This window comes from Camelus dromedarius, chromosome 16, assembly GCF_036321535.1.
Source record: "Camelus dromedarius isolate mCamDro1 chromosome 16, mCamDro1.pat, whole genome shotgun sequence".
Lineage (NCBI taxonomy): Eukaryota > Metazoa > Chordata > Mammalia > Artiodactyla > Camelidae > Camelus > Camelus dromedarius.
The window spans coordinates 16,679,119-16,696,838 of record NC_087451.1 but is presented as its reverse complement, the minus strand read 5'-3'; the positions used below and the strand labels follow the sequence as shown (position 1 = coordinate 16,696,838).

General features: G+C 56.7%; 2 protein-coding genes across 2 annotated transcripts in view; one reads left to right on the top strand and one right to left on the bottom strand.

Annotated features, from left to right (window-relative positions):
* LOC116157877 (uncharacterized) overlaps window positions 1-17,720 on the bottom strand; it is a 696,771-nt gene that overhangs the window by 470,399 nt on the left and 208,652 nt on the right. The gene's annotated exons all lie outside the window — the stretch shown is intronic.
* On the top strand, window positions 3,934-17,244 carry LOC135323165 (smoothelin-like protein 2). The gene is made up of 9 exons (XM_064494914.1): window positions 3,934-3,977; window positions 5,305-5,335; window positions 5,607-5,766; window positions 5,943-6,352; window positions 12,834-12,924; window positions 13,254-13,496; window positions 14,169-14,244; window positions 15,191-15,373; window positions 16,399-17,244. Exons 1-9 carry the CDS (start codon window positions 3,934-3,936, stop codon window positions 16,610-16,612), a joined length of 1,452 nt encoding a protein of 483 aa, XP_064350984.1. The 3' UTR covers window positions 16,613-17,244.

The window sequence follows — 17,720 nt, the reverse complement described above, 5'->3', positions numbered from 1 at the left end:
TCCTCCTATGAGTAAAAGAAGCCCCTTGTTTGTGAGTGTGAGTTTGATCCAGTACTGCCCACAGGGGACCATCATAAGGAAGCTTGATTTTTGCCTCCCAGTCTTCATTCAGACTTGTTCTGTGGGGGTGGTTCATTATCACCCTTTTGAATTGAATACAGAGACGGGGTTTTTTGGACACTCTTCTTTGGCAAAAAACTTCCTAGGTCACTTCAAGTTCTAAAAGTCTCATTTCAGTAATTGCAATTTTAAAGAATATACAGAATGGTCAAATTAATGGAGATGGAGGATAGAATAGTGCTTGCCAGGGGTGGGGGGCCGGGGCTAATGGGGAGTTATTGTTTGGTGGGCATGGAGTTTCCACTAGGGATGATGAAAATCTTCTAGAAATGGATTTATAACAATGTTATAACGTGTACTTGGTGCCACGGAATTATACATTTAAAAACGGTTAAAATGGTAAATTTTATGTTATGTTTTACCACAATTAAAAATGCAAAAAAGTACAACCCAAAAAATAATTTAAAGTTTATTTGAGGAAAACGTCTCCCTTGTACCTTCCCCATCTGTTTTTTTTTGTTTTGTTTCTTGACTCTGCATATGCTTTTTGTTTATTTATTAACTTAATTGAAGAATAGTTGATTTACAATGTATTGATTTCTGGTGTACAGCATAGTAATTCATATATATATATATATATATACATATATATATATATATATATATTCCTTTTCATAATCTTTTTCATTATAGGCTATCACAAGGTAGTCAATATAGTTCCTTGTGCTATACAGTAGGCCCTTGGTGTTTATCTATTTTATATATAGTAGATGGTATCTGCAAATCCAGAACTTCCTTTTATCCCTCCACCCCCACTCCATCTCCCCTGGTCACCATAAGTTTGTTTCCTATGTCTGTGAGTCTCTCTGTTTTGTGAATAAGTTCATTTGTGTCATTTTTTTAGATTCCATGTATAAGCGATATCAGGTGGTATTTTTTTTTTTCTCTTTCTGGCTTCCTTCACTGTAAGTAATGATACATACAGTGTACTGTATGATAATCTCCAGGTCCATCCATGTTGCTGTAAATGGTGTTACTTGGTTTTTTATGGCTGAGTAGTATTCCATTGTATAAATATACCACAACTTCCTTATCCAGTCATCTGTTGATGGACATTTAGGCTGCTTCCATGTCTTGGCTATTGTATATAGTGCTGCTATGAACATTGGGGTGTATGTGTCTTTTCAAATTAGAGGTCCCTCCAGATATATGCCCAGGAGTGGGATTGTTGGATCATAGGGTAAGTCTATTTTTAGTTTTTTAAGGGATCTCCATACCTGATCTATTTTGGATAGGCCGTATGCAACAGGAAAAAGTGTGAGTGAGTGTGTGTGTGTGTGTGTGTGTGTGTGTGTGTGTGTGTGTGAGATAAACTATTTCCCCTCCCCTACTGCTCATACACCCTGAGACTCTCTTTCTCACTCACTAGGCTGATTTTCCTTCCTCCAGAGTTGACGCTGGGGAGAAGGGGAGGAAAGGGGCAAGAAAGGTCTTATTCTGACTGGTGCCATGAGCCCTAGTACCACAGCATCTCGCCGGGTCTGGTATGTGTATAAAGCTGACTCCTCACCTAGTGGGGCCCTTTTGTAAGTTCTTCCCAAATCTGCTAGCCCACACCATTATTGGGGTCTCTCACCACAGGTGAGTCCCTTGGTCTGACCTCCCCTACACTCACAGGCAGCCTAGGCTTCAGCTTCCTGCTGCTAAGGCCTCAGCTGCCCTCCAGGTGGCGCCCTTGGCCAGGTTTTATCACGCTCTATGCCGCTTCCTCTGCCACAGCTCATGTCTGGTACACAGCAAACAGTCACACGTCTTTTCCTCCCAACAGATTTTAGGGGAACCAGTTTCCAGTGCAGCAAACTGCCTTCACTTTACTGTCAAGACCAGTGGTAGCCAGCAAGTCTGTCATGCAATCTATTTTTAAAATCAGATTCATTAAGATAAAATTTACATGAAGTAAAATTCACCAATGTTACTATCTACCACCACTTACCAGCACCACAATCAGGATAAAGAACATGTCTGTCGACTAAAATGGTTCGTTGTGTCCTTTGCCTCACCTCTTACCTCTGGCCCTTAGCAACCACCAATCTGATTTCTATCCTGATCCGTTTTCCTTCTCCAAAGGAATCGTGTTTTAAGGATTTACATATTATAAATGGAATCACACAACATACACTCATTCATATCTGATTTCTCTCACTTAGTATAGTCTTTGCGAACCATTCATATCTTTGCTTGTATTACTAATTTTTCTCTTTATCACTGAGTAGTGTTCATTTTATCTAGACACTACAGTTTACTTATTCACCCAATGCTAGAATTAGGTTTCCAAATTTTTATCATTATGAATATAGCTGCTATAAACGTGTATACACGTCTCTGTGTGGATATGTGCTTTTATTCCTCTTAAATAAGTATCGAAGAGTGGAATTTCTGGGTCATATTGTAAGTGTATGGTTAACTTGATTTAAAAAAAAAAACTACCAAATTATTTTCCAGAGTGACTATCATTTTGCATTCCCACCAGCAATGAATTAAAGTTCCAGTTGCTCTATATTCCTGGCAACACATAGTATTGTTGGCTTTTTTTTTTTTTTAATGTAGCCACCCTAGTGTATGTGTATAGTGGTATATTATGTGGGTTTTTTCCCCCCATATGTCTGTACTCTTAACGTTGTGCACATGAAATTATAGTATATGGAGAGGGGCTGGGCTGGGGATGGAGAAGCAGGAGTCATCAGTATGGAGGAGGGGGTGGGTGACACCACCCAGAAAGGGTCTGCGGGTGAAAGGGGTCAGGCCCAGATCAGAGCCCTGGGGACCACGGTTAAAGGGTGAGGGAAAGAACAGCCACTCAGGAAGGTCCCTGGGGAGGAGAAGCTGAGGGGGTGGGAGGGCAGTCAGGACTGGCAGGAGGAGGGATGGTCCTCTGGTGGCAGTGCCGGAGGGCCTGGAGGGGGTTCTGAAGAGTTCTGAGGAGCAGTTCCAGGGAACTGGAGCCTCCAGGCAAACTGGGAGCAGGAGGAGCTGCCCAGACTTGGCTGGATTTGACTGCTGCCCCCAGAGGGGTGCTGGGACTAGAGGCAGGGCCCTGGGTTCTGGTCCTGTCTTTGCGGACCTTACTTGTGGCCTCGGGCCTGTCCCTGTCCCTCCCGGGGCCTCCGTTTCCCCATCTCACCTCCTGGCTTCATGGTTTGGGCCTGGCAAGGATTTGACTGCGTGAGGTGACGGCAGGGGACTCAGGAAGCCTTGTCCCATATTCCACTTCCAGCCCAGCAGCACAGCAGATCAAGGGACCAGCAGGTGGTGGACAGGTCACAGCCAGGGGAAGGGAAGCTGGAAGGGTGGGTGCCAGAGCCCCTGGGACTCAGTGGGAGGTCGGCCTCGATAGCCTGCTGACATGAGGGCTGGTGAATATGGAGGGAGTTCAGCAGGGTCCATCAGCCCTCACCTCCTCCACAGTCTGGTACCTGGCAGGAGCTGGGGGAGGGTTGGAGGAGGGGCCTTGAGGGGATGGCTGAGAGGAGCCCCTGGGGCCTGGGGCAAGCTGCAGCCTCCCCCCAGGTGGCGTGGAGCCAGCTCTTGGGTAGCACTGGTCGTCGATCACACCCTCCCCACCTCAGCATCACCCCCTCTGCCCTCCCTCCTTCTCTCCCTGCCCCTCTGCCCCTCTTCCTCCCACTCCTGGTTCATCTCTCCTCTCCTAGGCTCATCTCCAGCTACTGACTCAGTGGTCTGACTGTCAGCAGTCAGAGAAGCCAAGGGGGATGGTATGATTCTGGTACTGTCTGCCCAAAACCCACTGCAAGCCCCATCTCTGCCCTTGCCAGTCACAGATGGAGCCCTGCCCAGCCCCTCCCAGATGTCGTCATGGTACATCAGGAGAGACCAGATAACCTGCCTGAGGTGGGAGAGTGTGGGTGGATCCTGGGCAGCTAGTCTCTAGGATCTATCAACCGTTAGGGTTCCCACCCTAGAGACACACCAGCCTTCCTTCTCCGGGAAGCTGGGAGAGAAGGCCAGACCCCTGCCTGCCCCCACTCCCCTCTATGCTGCTGGACCAGGCACAGGCCCAGGTGCACATCGGCCATGGGGCCAGGGACCAGGCTGTTCAGTCCCTCCCAAACTTCCCCACCTGGCCATTCCTCAGGTTCTGCAAAGGAAGTGGCTGGGCTTTCCTGGCAGAGACCAGGGTCTCCGAACTCCAGGCTCCCGTGCTCAGACCTGGAGGGGCTGAGTGCTACTTGGGGCAGAAGCTGTAGCAGAAGCCTCTCTCCTAGTCTCTATCAAAGATTCCACCCAGAGAAAGAATGCAGGGAGCAGTCTGGCTCACCGTGTGCAGAGAGCTACTTACAAAACACACACACACACACACACACACACACACACACACCCCATGCACGCCTTTTGGCATTTGACTTTCTCATGAAATAATTGCTGGAAGGCTCCTTGGATTAGGTAACCCAGAGTTCCTTCCTGTCCCTGTGGAGCAGGGAGAGAGGGGGGATTGGCGTTCAGCATCTGTTAGGTAGATCCAGCTCCTCTGGGGTAGAGCAGGCCAGTCCAGGAGGTCTGTGGCTGCAAACATCTTGGGAAGCCTAGTGTGACAGAAACAAGTCTTTCAGGCCTCTCGTTCCCCTGCCACCAGGCTGTGCCTGCCCAGCCACTAGCCCTCCTTCAAGTGGGCCAGGCCTGGGAAGGAGAAGGCTAATCAGGAAAGGCTTTTTGCACAAAGAAGGAGGAGATGCTCCCATTTTTTATTTCAAATCAACTTTACAATGTAAGTGAGGTCAGACAGCACCTTTGCCCATCGTTCTGTCATTCCGAAGCAAAAGCTATTTTCACTCCTCCCTTTCTCGTGATGTATGGAGGTTGGGGGGTATGGAAGGGAGGAATATCTGGGTTCCAGCATGAAAGGGGTGTTGAGAGGGAATCGAGGTGGGAGCCCTGGCCTGTGGTTACAGGCCAGGGACGGAGACTCTGATGGAGGGAGAGAGGTGATTAGTCCCATGGTCTCTGACCCAAGAATTTGGAGATTCGGTCCTAAGCACACCTTCTCTTCTCTGTCTGACCTCAGTCACTTGTGGATGCCCCAACAGGGGCCACTCAGTGAGCTCGGAGCCCCGTGACCACTGGCAGGAAGGACACAGGAATCTTGTTACACAGAGTGGGGCTGGGAGGGGAGAGTGCATAATTGCAGAGACAAGGAGAGACTTCACCACCTGTCTCCCTCTCCCTTAGGTACAAGAAATTCCAGGCCAAGATGCCACACGTAAGTATGTGCTTGTGAGGGCCGTGTCCACGGCTTAGAGCGGGCAGTCATGTGCACAGGGTGACAGTTCTGGGGGTTACTGCTGCCGCTCTCAGGTCCCCCAGAGCAGTGGGGGATCCCTACCGCCAGTAGTTCCTGGGCCCTGAGCGTCAGAGCCCCGTGGGAACGCATAACCCACGTCCGCTGTCTCCTAAATCAAGTCCACTTGGGGGTCGAGGCCTTCCTCTGATGGCCCGCAGTCCCTCCCACATGTCGCACACTGCTTCTCCAGGGTCAAGGGGGTCTCCGCCTCGGCCCTCCCCCTGAGCTCCGCACCGAGGGAGACGAGAGGCTGGGCGAGCTCTTCTCCTCCGGCGCCACTGACGACACTCCTCCTCGCCGCATCGCGTGGGTCACAGGGGCTGGGGTTGGGGGTGACCCCGAGCCGCCAGGCCCCGCCCCCAGGCCCCGCCCCCAAGCGGAGCCCATTCCCGGGGCTCGCCGGGCTCGCCCCGGCCTCTGCCCGCCCCTCCCACCGCCCCTCCGGCGAACCCAACCATGGGAGGCCAGTCGCGGTTCGGAGCTGCAGAGCTCGGCTGCTCACTGGGCCAGACCCGCTCTCCTTGAGACCCGCCCGCCGGCTCGGCCGTGGAGCCGGCCCCCGACCCCGAGGAGGCGCGCACGGTGCGCGAGGCGCTGGGCCGCTACGAGGCGGCGCTAGAGGGCGCGGTTCGCGCGCTGCACGAGGACATGCAGGGGCTGCAGCGCGGCATGGAGCAGCGCGTGGCCGAGGCGCTGCGCCTGGCCGGGCCGCTGGCGCGCACGGTGGCCGAGCTGCAGCGCGACAACCAGCGGCTGCAGACGCAACTCGAGCGCTTGACGCGCCAGGTGGAGGCGCTGGGCTTGGCGACCGGGCTGACCCCCGCGCCCGGCACGCCGAGCCCTCCGCCCGCCCACGGCGTCCCAGACCGTGCGCCCCGCCTGGGCACCGCGCGCTTCGCCAGCCACGCCACCTTCTCGCTGTCCGGCCGCGGCCAGGTGAGCCTCGGGGAGCGCGGGCGTCTGTGCTCAGGCGCCGGGGAAGGGGGACTCCGCGACCCCCGCCGCCGCTAGGTCCGGAGTGCGTGCCGGTGCCGGGGCTGTCCCGCCACCCGCCGCTGCGACTCGGTTGTGGGGGTCCGGCCATCATTCGGAGAAACCGGCTTAGCCTGCCCTCTGCACCTGTCTCGGGCCCCTCCCTTCTTTGCAGGCGTGCCCTGTTCTGTTCCCCTCTCTCCACTGTGCCTTGGCACTAAGGGCTTGGGCGCTGAAGTGCTGCCCCTCTCTGTTCGACACTGCCCGGGCCTGTGTCTTGGAATGGTCGGCAACCCTTCACCCCCCCCCCCTCCATTCACGCGCTCCCCGCGTTGCCGCTTCACTGAACTCTGACGGCTTGAGTTATTGATTAACCTGGATTGAGAACTCAAGCCCTTCTGTGTGTTGAGCGGAGGAGAATGCAGTCTGTTGGGGTGCAGCCGGGCATTTGGAAACTTGCAGGGGTAAATCCTTACCGTGAAAGAAGAGACAGGGGAACCAGGGGGAAAGAGCCGTGGGCAGTCTAGATTTCTGGGGTCAGTGACCGGCCAGAGGCCCACACCGCGTGGGGGTGGGGCAGAGGCCGGTGTGGACCAGTCACTCCCCTGAGCGTGGGGCCTCCTGGAGTGGCAGGTTAGAATGTTCCCATGGTGTGTGCAGTGGCCCTTAGGTGGGATTTTCCACCCTGCCCAGGCATGTGCCCTGGGCTTGGGTTTCCAGGGTCTGGGTAGCCTGCACCTGCTGTCCCTCCTTGGTTCAATCCATCACACACGCAGAGTCCTTGTGTAGGCTGGGCTGCACCTCAAGGGACCAGGAGGAGGGGGATCAGATTAGCCCTTGCCCCTGGATGTCCCAGCCTGGGTGGGAGATGGCCCAGACCAAGCCGTAGCAGCAGTGCAGGCAGCCGGACAGCAGTCCCGTCCTAGTGGGCGTCTCAGGCCGGCTTTGTGCTGGAGGTTTAGGGTCTGCTGCTGCTAGTGCAGGGGCGGGTGTAGGGGGCTGTGCCTAGAGCCTCTAAGGGCCTGAAAGGACTCACTGACCAGAGGGACCCTGGTGGGTATGAGAGTGGAAGAGCGAGTTGTAAAGGCCCCCGGATGCTGGGCCAGGGAGTTGGGCTTTGCTTTGGGGTGGAGGTCTCATCTGCATGTGGAGGCAGCTGTCCAAGTTTTAGAAAACTACTCTTGGAGTCACACATGAATACGTATACGTACACGAATCCACGCGTTCGTGTGAGAGATGTGTCTTCAGTCGTCTAACAGTTTTTCAGTGGGAATTGGCCAATGTGGGGTAAGCTAGTTCTCTGGGTTATGGGGATAGTGGGGCACTGGGCAGGGGACAGACAGGGTCCTCCTTGTATCCGACAAGCGCCCTCAAGGATGGATGGCAGGTTGGAGGGTGGCTGGAGATAGGGGGACTTAGTTGTGATGGTCCAAGAAGAGAGGACGGCCATAGCAGGAGCAGCGCTGGGGAGCGGGAGAGCTGGGGTGCCTTGGACGGAGATCTCCAAGGGGGAATCATCAGGGTGAGATGGTCTTTGGATATGAGCAGGGGGGCAGAGAGCGAAGCCCTGCCGGGGGACTACTGGGGCACCGATCTGGTGGAGATGCCAGTTTCCATCTGTTTTGTGCTGAGGGTGTGGGGCTGTGGGACATCCAGGTGAAGCTGTCCTGGAGCAGATGGAGTCACAGATCTGGTGGGCTGAGAGTAGCCGACGCCAGAGGTTAGGGAGATATCAGGCCAGAGCTGGTGGTTGAAGCAAGATCAGGTGAGGCCTTCCGGGCAGCTGTGCAGGAGACGGTGAGTCAGGAGCCCTGGGCAGAGGCTGAGGAGCTGTCAGGGAGCTCAGAGGCTCTGGAAAGCCCATTCTTAGACATCGAGAGAGGGGACCCCTTCAGGAAGAAGAGATTGGGGGTCAGCGGGAATGCTGCAGCCCGCTGGAGGTTGAGGAGGAAGACACGGCTGGGGAGTAGGTTCTGGATTTCAGAAGGCCTGGGAGGAGGAGGGACAGCAGGCGTAGTTGAGCACTGCGGGTGGAGGACGCTCAAGGTGTCCAGTGGGGTCGGACGGACACTCTGCAGCCCCTGAGCACCAGCTCCCTGGGCCTGAGGCCGCTTCCCCCGCCCGACCAGAGGCACTGCTCCCCACTTCTCTTGCAGCCCACCTCTCAGGGGTGCGGGCACGGGCTCGCAGCCAGTTTCTGGCAGTGAGGGGTGCTGCACAGAGTTATCCACATGTTCTTGCTCGTGGGCTGTGCCTGGCAGCTTGTGATCGGACACTGGATTGTGAACAAGGAATCGGGGCTCCGGGGCAAGACTGGACAGTCACAGCTGGGTGCCGGGGCTGTCTGACCTCTCATACGCCTGTGTCTGTGCCCCCAGGGGGTCTGGGTGTGAGGGTCTCATCCACACACGAGAGCCAGTGCTGGTGGTCGTCAGGCATTGCGGGGGCTGGTGTTACACTGCCCCTCTGTAACCAGCAATGAGACTTAGAGACCCTTTGCTGAGACCCTTTTGTTTCCTTCTGATTCAAACGGGACTGCCGGGTTTGGAGGTGGGGCATAGTCAACCTATGTGTATGCCTTGGGGTCAATGCAGAATGAGTTGATCTAGTAATCTGCTTCTGTGTGGGCAGACCTTGAGCTTGCTAGGCAGTGACTAGCAAGGGAGGCTCCGGGAGGAGCGAGAGGGTGGGAGAAATCAGGGAGGACTCCCTGTAGGAGGCCTGAGACCCTGGAGCAAACAGGAACTGCTTTTGTTGCATTTTCTGTGAGGCCTTGGGGACATCTCTCAGTTGGACCTCAGTTTCCTCGTCTCTAAGGGGGACTGGCCCTGCCCTGCTTTGCCCCTTGTGCTGCGCGGGCTGGGTGGCTATAACGGTGACATCAGCCATGTCGGCTTGTAAGCGTGTCCACGGAGCCACAGCGGGGGTCTGGCTAGTGGAGGGAGCTGGCTGGGGACCTTCAGTGGATGGTAGCAGCCTGAGGCCAGGCCTGGAAATGTCCCTCGGCTGAGCAGGAGCCACCAGGTCCCCATGTCAGAGTCAGTGGAGCCTCTCAGGAGTGACTGGCAGAAGCAGCGTCGAGGTCTGACCGTGAAAGAAACCAGACTTGCCTTATCTGCCTTCCTTTCCCAGACACACTGTGTGATAAGAGTGCTAAATGCTTTGGGGAGAAGTTTGAAATGAGTCCTTAAAACCATGGTGTGAGCCGGGAGGAGGCAGAGGGTGGAGGAGGCAGAGGGTGGGGCAGCCGAGGTTGGGGCTCAGGCTGGGGCTCAGGCTGGGGACTCTGTCCGCACACACGTCGGGGGCTGTGCTGGGCACACAGACGCTCCCCTGTCCATGCACGAGCCCGCGTGGGGTCTGGCAGCACCAGGGATGCCCAAACTAAGATTCCTGCCCTCACAGCAGTGTATGCAAACTTCCCCAGGGAGAGGGTCACTGAACTCGGACTTACCCATCCCCAGTCTCTCTTCCTGACATTCCCAGGCTTGGGCTCCCTCCTGGAAGCCTCCCCCTTCTTAAAACAAAGCCCAGATCTTGGAGGTGCTCGAGCCAGCTCCCCAGGACCCATCCCGTCCTCTGGGCTCTCCAGTGATTTTATCTTGGCCCCAGCACACAGAGGTCCCCTCCCCTGGTTCCCTTCCCTGTGGCTGAAGGGAAGGAAGGAGCTGGGGGCCCTGTGGGTGGGCTTGGGGACCGCGGCCCAGCCCAGCTCTGTGGTTTGAGGCTCAGGTCGCGCTGGGGTGGTTACCCCACTCTCCCCACCCCACTCCCTCGGCCTCACAACTTTGTCTTGAGTTGTCCTTTCTGCTCTTGGAAGGCATGAGTGCTTTGTGGACAGAGAAACCCCAACCTGACTCTGCTGCTGCCTTTAGTCATGGCGTAAGTTTAGTGGTGACCCCCAGGCTTGTGTGGTGGGATGGAGGGTGGTCTCTGAACAGCCCTTTGGTCTGAGGCGTGGTTCGAGCCCGTTCCTTAGGTGAGCAGGAGTTCCAGTCCCGGAGTGGGGGAGGTGGGAGGAGGGGCAGGGGGAACCTGGGACTCCAGCCTCCCAGCATGACTCAGCCCCCATCCTCTTTCCCTCCTGCTTTGCTGGAGACCCCTTGGCAGGAATCCACCTGGTCCAGAACCTACTTCCTGTCTGATTGTGGCTTCTGGTCCCCTGGGGCATCCTGGGAGGTGAGGGGCCTGCAACGTGCATGGGCAGGCGTCCCCCAGAGAGACCCACATTCCTGGGAAAATGGTTTCACCATCAGCCCATCTCTCCAGGCCCCTGTGTAGACCTGTGGAACCTGTCGGACCAGAGTATGGGGGGGTGGAGGGGGACACGGCCCCCAGAGCTGAGAGCCTGGTGACAGGTGGGGTCCGGGATTCAGGATAGGCTGGCTGTTTCTCCTCCTTCTGCTGAGCTGGCTTCAGGTTAGGCTCGTTGTGGCTCTAGGGGTGCCCTCCACACTCTGAGGCACAAGGAGATGGCCGCCCTCAACTTCTCCACTGTTCCTGCCAGTGAGCCTAGCCCTTCCTGCTCCGTCCTTCTGAATTGGAAGTTGAATGGTCACCTCCTCTCCAAGCCCAGTCTCTCCCCGGGCTCAAGTCCCGTCCTCTCCTTTCTCCCCAGGGTCCCAACCTCTCCGAGTGTCCCTCCCCCTGCTGGAGCCTTTCTCTCAGCCTGTAAACGTTGTCCTACCTCTTCCATCAGGGAGAGTCCCTCAGACCTCTTCCCCGCGCCTCATGGCTGCAGTTCCCACCAACCCCACCCCCCCAGGTCACGTCAGCCAGGCCCAAAGCCCCTGCCTAGAAGAGGTGTGATGTCTCCCCCTCCTCCACATTCACTTACTCCCTGCAAACCTTGGAATCCCTTTTGCCCTCCACTCCTTCACTGCCCCATCTCTCCTCCCTGGGTCCCTACCCAGGAGTAGGGAGGTACCTGGCCATCTGGTCACCCCCTTCCATGCCACTGTCTCACTGGCTTCTGAAGGATGTTCCTAAAACCCAGAACTGATGACCTTCAGTTCCTTCTTGTCCAAGGAGTCATGTCCGAGTTCTCCCGGCTGGCACCTTGGACTGTGTACTGCTTCTCTAGCCACTGGATCTGAATGCTTTGTGCCTTGATGTCTCTGGCAGACACTAGTCTCTCTGCGGGGCATGGCTTCCACTCCTGGTCTGCCTGGCTCACTCCAGGCTGGCTCAGCCCCGCTGCTTCTGGGAGGCTCTCTCTGACCCCCTGGGCTGGGTGAAGTCTGTCTCAGGCGTGCGCCCTCATGCTAGCCTTTCGCCGCCTGCTCAAGGTGCTGGCTCCCCCGCCAGACTGATTCCCCCATGGATGGGTAGGGTGGCATGGATGAGCCGTCGGGGGCCAGGGATGGGCTTTTGTCATTTGGGAACCTAGCAGACAAGGGGACCCATCTGGAGATGTGCGGCCATCTAAGGAGAGGTATGGCCAACCTCTCAAGCCACCCGTTGTGGGCTCTTGGTAGAGCCCCTTATAGGCGTCTGCCCGTGTACCCCTCTTGCCAGGCCGACCCACCAGCCTCACAGATGCTCTGAGCCCTCCACCCTCCTTCACTGTGAGAAAGGCAGGGCCAAGGTTGAGGATAATGTCCCTCCTGGCCTCATCTCAGCTGCTGCTCACTGTGTAACCTTGGACAGCACACATCCCCTTTCTGAGCCCTCGGGTCCCATCTGTAAAATGGGTGTGGTAGCACCTACCTGGGAGGACAGAGCATGTTGGTTTAAGTGGCATGGCCAGAAAAGGGGTTGAAGTGGTAGATGCTTTTTTAGCCTACTCCCTTATCTCAAACAGGGAAACTGAGACCCAGGAGGGGCCGGCAGCACAGCCTGGATGGCGGGTTCCCCTGCTGGCCCTTGGTCTGGGCTCTCTCTCTGCATGACACTCCCCACCGCTGCAGCCCAGAGGGGATGGAGGGGCCTCAAGGAGCCAGTCAGGCCCCAGTACTCTGGACATCCAGGCAAATCTTGTGACCCTGCATCCAATGGTAAGGCTTCACCATTGGGCTGGCTCCAAGGCCCATTGTTGGCCCAGAAAGACCGTGTGTCGCTGGGTTAGGCTGCTCCCACACAGGCAGCCCCTGGCACGAGCAGGGGCCAGGCTCTCCCAGCCCCCGTCACCCGGTCCAGCCTTGGGGACGGGTAGGGCCACCTTGAACAGTCCTTTGGAACTCTGTCTTGACTTTTGTCCCTAGCATCTTGGGGGTCTGGAATGTGTCCAGTGGAGCCATTTGCCTCCAGGATCTCGGGGGCTCAACTGCTGGGGCTGAGTCCCCCTAGCCTCCTGGGTGACCCTGGCCCATCACCATACCTCCTGGGGTCTGTCTCTCTCAGAAGCATTTGCCCTGCTCGAACCAGGGGGAGCTTTGGGAAGTGATTTCGGGGTGGGCAGCTGGCCCCGGCTGACTGGGCCTCCGCGGTGTTTGTCTCTCTGTAGAGTGTGGATCACCATGACGAAGCCAGCGAGGCGGAGATGAGGAGAACCTCAAACTCGTACATCGTGGAGAACGGGCACCAGCCTGGGGCAGGTGGGGGCTGATGGCCCAGGAGGGCTGGCTGGAGGAATACCCGCAGGGACTGGGGAATTGTCCAAGCACTGAGCAGGGTAGAGAGTGGACTGACAGGCAACTATTTCTTGAACTCTCTATTAGGGAATGTTGGAGCAGGCATCACCTCTGGTTGGAGCAGTGAGACTTCCCCAGTAGGGGGAGATCAGGGAGGCAGGAGTGATCAGGGAGGCCTTCCTGGAGGAGGTGAGAGGAGAGTTCACAGAGGCTGGAGTCCTCCTGGGTGGTTCTGAGGCCCCTGTCAATGCCATGGCTGAAACCCCCCGACCCCTGCTGGTCACCTGTTTCAGGTCCGGGTGATGGGCCCCCCGAAGCCGCCCAAACCATCCCAACACCAGAGCCCCTCAAGCCTCGACCTGTGAGCCTCTCTTTGCGGCAGCCTCACCAGCCAGTCACGGCCATCACACGAGTCTCCGAGAAGTTCTCTGGGGAGACCTCAGCCACAACTCTCTCGCCCACGTCTGCTGCCATCCTGGGGGGCCTCAGCTCAAGCCTCAGCGAGGCCAGCACATCCTGGACTCCCAGTCCCAGTGGTAGGAGCAGGAGACCATGACCTCAAAATGGGAGGGAGGTCAGGGGCTGGGGGTGGTTTGCAGGAGACTCAGAAATCCTGGGGCCGGGCCCTACCCACTGTGCTTGTCACTGCCACCCCCGTCCCCAGCTCGCCTGCTCCATCAGATGGGGCCCATCTTTCCCGGCTCCTCTCCCAGAGCTGCTGTGAAGTAGCCTCATCCTGCGGGGTACGACCATGGCTTTTACTGCAGATCAAGGCTGTGGTTAGAAGGTGGCCGCCTGCCCTGCACACTTTGTGTGTAACAAACCTGGCATGGTCCCCCTGGGGCTGTCTTGGACCTGTGATCAGGCCCCAGGGTGTGTCCTGGGGTCGGGCTTTGTGGATTTCCAGAATGAGGGCTTGGTAACATGGTATCTACTGGATATGCAGCACAGGAGGCCCTGGGCTCTGTGCTCTCAAATGCAGTGAGGAGTACTGTAAAGGACCTCTTTTATGTCATTGCTCTATGTTCCAGCATCCTTTCTCCTCAACTGTTGGCCCAGGCAGGGTCAGCTTAGCCCAGAGGTCCTGCCAGTGCCCAGAGTGATGCTGGGTGACTAGCTCAGGGTGGGGTCAAAGGATGGGAGGCAGGCAGTGGTGGCCCTCCCCAAGGCCAGGGTTTGTTATTTCTCTCCCTCCCTTTGTCCCGCAGAGAAGAACTCTTCCCTCCCACGGACTTTGTCCAGCTCTGGCTATGGGGGGGTGACGGCCAGCAGGAACGATAACAGGCGAGTCAGGGCCCCTGTTCCCGGTGGCAGGGTCGTCACTCCCCAGGAAGTGTCTGGCCTTGGCCTTGGACCCAGGCTACCCAGGCCCCTGCACGGAGCTCCCAGTGCCAACCCCAGGAGGAGGCACCTTCCTTGGCTTGGTGCCTCTGGAGAACTAAGGCAGCAGTGTCGCAGGGTGGGGTTTGAGAGGAGAAATGAGGCAGCGAAGCTTGGTAGAGAGTTTTGTTTGGAGCAATACGGCGGAGGGCTGGTTTCTTTAAGGATCCTTCAAAGCAAGTCTGTCCAAAGATTGGAGAGAGTTTCTCAGTCCCCACAGGATGGATCTTCAGCCATCCTGGCTAGGCTCCCTCTGAGCTGGGGGCTTCCTGCTTGTGGACTGAGGAGTTACCTGGAGAGGCCCTTACCCTGGGGGAGGTCTGTGGGGGCTTCCCTGTGTTACAGGCTGCCTCCTGGCCTCCGGTTGTCCCCATGCGCTGCCCCCAGGCCCTGTGGACTGTGATCGGAGCTGGGTGTTGGGTGGGGGCTGGCTTGGCTTTTTTCTCCCCCTCTTAATAATAAAAGGAGAATTGTGACTTTCTGACAAACTGTTTTAGGGGGGAAACAGAGGGGATCTTATTTAGTGGTGGCGAGGAGGGGGCCTGATCCTGGTGGGGCTGGTTCTGGGTGCTTGTCCTGCCAGGAGGACGCCCCCGCCCACCCCAGGCATTGACACCTGCCGAGGGGCGATTATGTGCAGAGAGGGGGCCCACTGCTGGCTAGGCCGGCCTCAGACAGCAGCTCAGTTCCAAAAACCTGCGGAACCGGTTGGGGGCTGGAACAGGGGTGCTTCCTCTCTGCCTGTAGCCCCGCCGCTGCCTCATTTCACATTCAGTGGGGTGGAGGCCCGGGGCCTGTGCGAGCTAGTGATGGCCAGATCTGTGCTCCTGACTCGGTGGTCTCTCCTCAGCCCACCTCGGGTGACGCCACCCCAGTCGCCCCCCTCCACACAGCCGCCAGCCACGACTCAGGCCCATCGGCAGGGGGAGCGTCGCCGGGAGCTGGTGCGGTCGCAGACGCTGCCCCGCACCTCGGGGGCACAGGCCCGGAAGGCATTGTTTGAGAAATGGGAGCAGGACACAGGAGCCGGCAAGTATGGATGCTCTTAGCACCCTCCCAGACCAGTCTGGGCCCCCAAAGAAAGCCTGAGCCCACACTGGGGTCAGGCAGGCAGGCAGAGCAAAGCTGGCCCTGTCCTGTTCCCCCGAGGGCAGTTCCCCAAGATGTGACCTCTCAGGCAAGACATAGGTCAGGGCTGGCTACAGGGCCGGCTGAGGGGCAGGTGGCTCCAGTTTTGGGAAGGGAGGCTGTGATGAGACCCCAGCCCCTCTCCCACATTCCCAGAGGGAACTCCAGGCACCCTCACACCCACATCCCTCATCCAACTGGACAGGTTAGTTTCCAGGCATGACTGGGGAGACCAGAGGGCAGTCACTGGGATTCCCAGCAGAAGCTGGAGGTGACACAGTGAGACCCCAGTACCACTGGCTCCCTGTCACACTACACCGCCCGCCCCATTAGAAACAGGGCCACCTTTGCATGTTTATCCAGCCCTCCTGTCAGTGAGTGGTATTGATTCCTGTTACATTTAGGGTTGGCCCAGGCCTATGAGACAATGACCCCCCAGTCCTGGCTCCCAAGGCTCTGACTCTGGTGAGGGGGACAGACACAGGAACTGTCCCACTGACCCAGACAACCTGATCTTGGCCGATAAAGAGTGTCTTTGGGGCCTAGAATAGGAAACCATGAGGGAGGGCGGCCTCGGAAGGAGCTCAGAGGAAGGGTGGGATGGAGGAGGCAAGGAGGGTTTTCCAAGCAGAGGGCAGGGGCATGGGCCATGTGGGCTCAGGTCCTCTGCCGCAGGATCGCCAGTGTGGGAAGTACACAGGGGGCCTGGAGGCTGGAAGGGGGCTGGTCCTGCCGGACCCCATCAGTGGACGCAGTGCAGCTGGGACACGGGGCGCACGCCTGGACGTGGGCGTGGGGCTGGGAGGTTGCCTGCCGACAGAGCATCTCCCTGGGTGAGCAGAGCTGGTGGGGCACATTCCCGGAGCAGATGGCAGCTGAGAGGCAGCCCCCTGGCCCCCAGCCCCCAGCAGGCCTGCCCTCTCTCCGCAGGGGGAAGGGCGAGACCCGGGCAAAGCTGAAGCGCTCACAGAGCTTCGGAGTGGCCAGCGCCAGCAGCATCAAGCAGATTCTGCTCGAGTGGTGTCGCAGCAAGACCATCGGCTACCAGGCGAGGCAGGCTGGCCCGGCTGCTGGGCCCCGTCCAGAGGCTGCAGTGGACATCACCCGCCTACCCTGCTCTTGTTCCCTGAGCCATCTGGGGTGATTACTCTTTTTCTCATTTGCTCTTGCTTTTTGACCCTCGCTCAGCCACGGAGCTGAAAGCCCAAAGCTGCTCGGAGCAGGGTCTTTTTAGAGGACCCTGACTCCTCCTAACCTCGCTCCTGAAAAGGAGTTAACTAACTAGCCGGGGAGCAAGCAGAGCCGTGTTTTCCACTGACTGACACTGTCAGTTCAGAAATGCTCCCTATCCTGGCTGACCTTCGTGTCAGAGCCTCGTGACACAGACCTTGGCCAGGCCTGATCTCAGATGAATGAACCTGCCAGCAAGCCCTCATGTGAAGCAGGGAAATCCTGCTCGGAGCCGGACTCCCTCCCAGGGAAGGAGATCAGCCCAGAATTCATCTGTGCTGTGGACTCAGCAATCCCGCACCTGCTTTTCTGGCGTCTCTTCTATTTATTCCCCATCCAGGCAGCGTGGTGCCCAGCCCGGGGCGAACGCCCAGTCCTCACGTGGGGCCGAACAAGTGGCCGGTGCATTCATATTCACCAAGACTTTGTAACGTCATGGGGAGATGTTCCTAATGCCATGCGAAGTGAAAAAAGCAGGACACAAAACTGTATTTAGTGTGACGTCACTCGTGTAAAACACATATAAAATGTTTTTTTTTTTTTTAAGCATAGAACAGATACAGCAAAAATGTTAAGTTATCTCTGAGTGGTGGGATTATGGGTGATTTTTATTTTCCTTCTTATGCTTTCTCCTATTTTTCAAATTTTCTACAATGACCATGTCATTTTGAAAGTCATGGGGAAATCTAGTGTGTTTTAAATAAGGAGTAATGGTAAGGCCCACGCCAGAGAGATGTATTGCTTCTGGTCTTTCGAGTTTTGTGCACATAGCTGTATATAGGGTTTTTTTTTTCTTCAATAGGTACGAATTAATAAAGTCTCAGAATACTTTTGACAAGCATCTCATTTCAGACTTTTGTCTCATCTTTGGTATGTGGTGTCCATATTTATGCTTAGCTTTTCAGGTCTTTGTTAAAGTTCATGTGTATCTGGTGCTTTTCCGTGTCCACAGCTTTTCCACAGTCACGGTCTCACCTGAATGTCCCTACAGTGCGTGGCTATGGTTCCTGTTTCCTGAACAT

What these genes read in the sequence shown, in the direction of transcription:
- LOC135323165 (XM_064494914.1), top strand. Translation starts at nt 3,934, where the DNA reads ATGGTACATCAGGAGAGACCAGATAACCTGCCTGAGGTGGGAGA. An exon ending in AACCTGCCTGAGGTGGGAGA is followed by an intron (nt 3,978 to 5,304) that starts GTGTGGGTGGAT and finishes CCTCTCCCTTAG; the next exon opens with GTACAAGAAATTCCAGGCCA. An exon ending in GGGTGACCCCGAGCCGCCAG is followed by an intron (nt 5,767 to 5,942) that starts GCCCCGCCCCCA and finishes GCTCTCCTTGAG; the next exon opens with ACCCGCCCGCCGGCTCGGCC.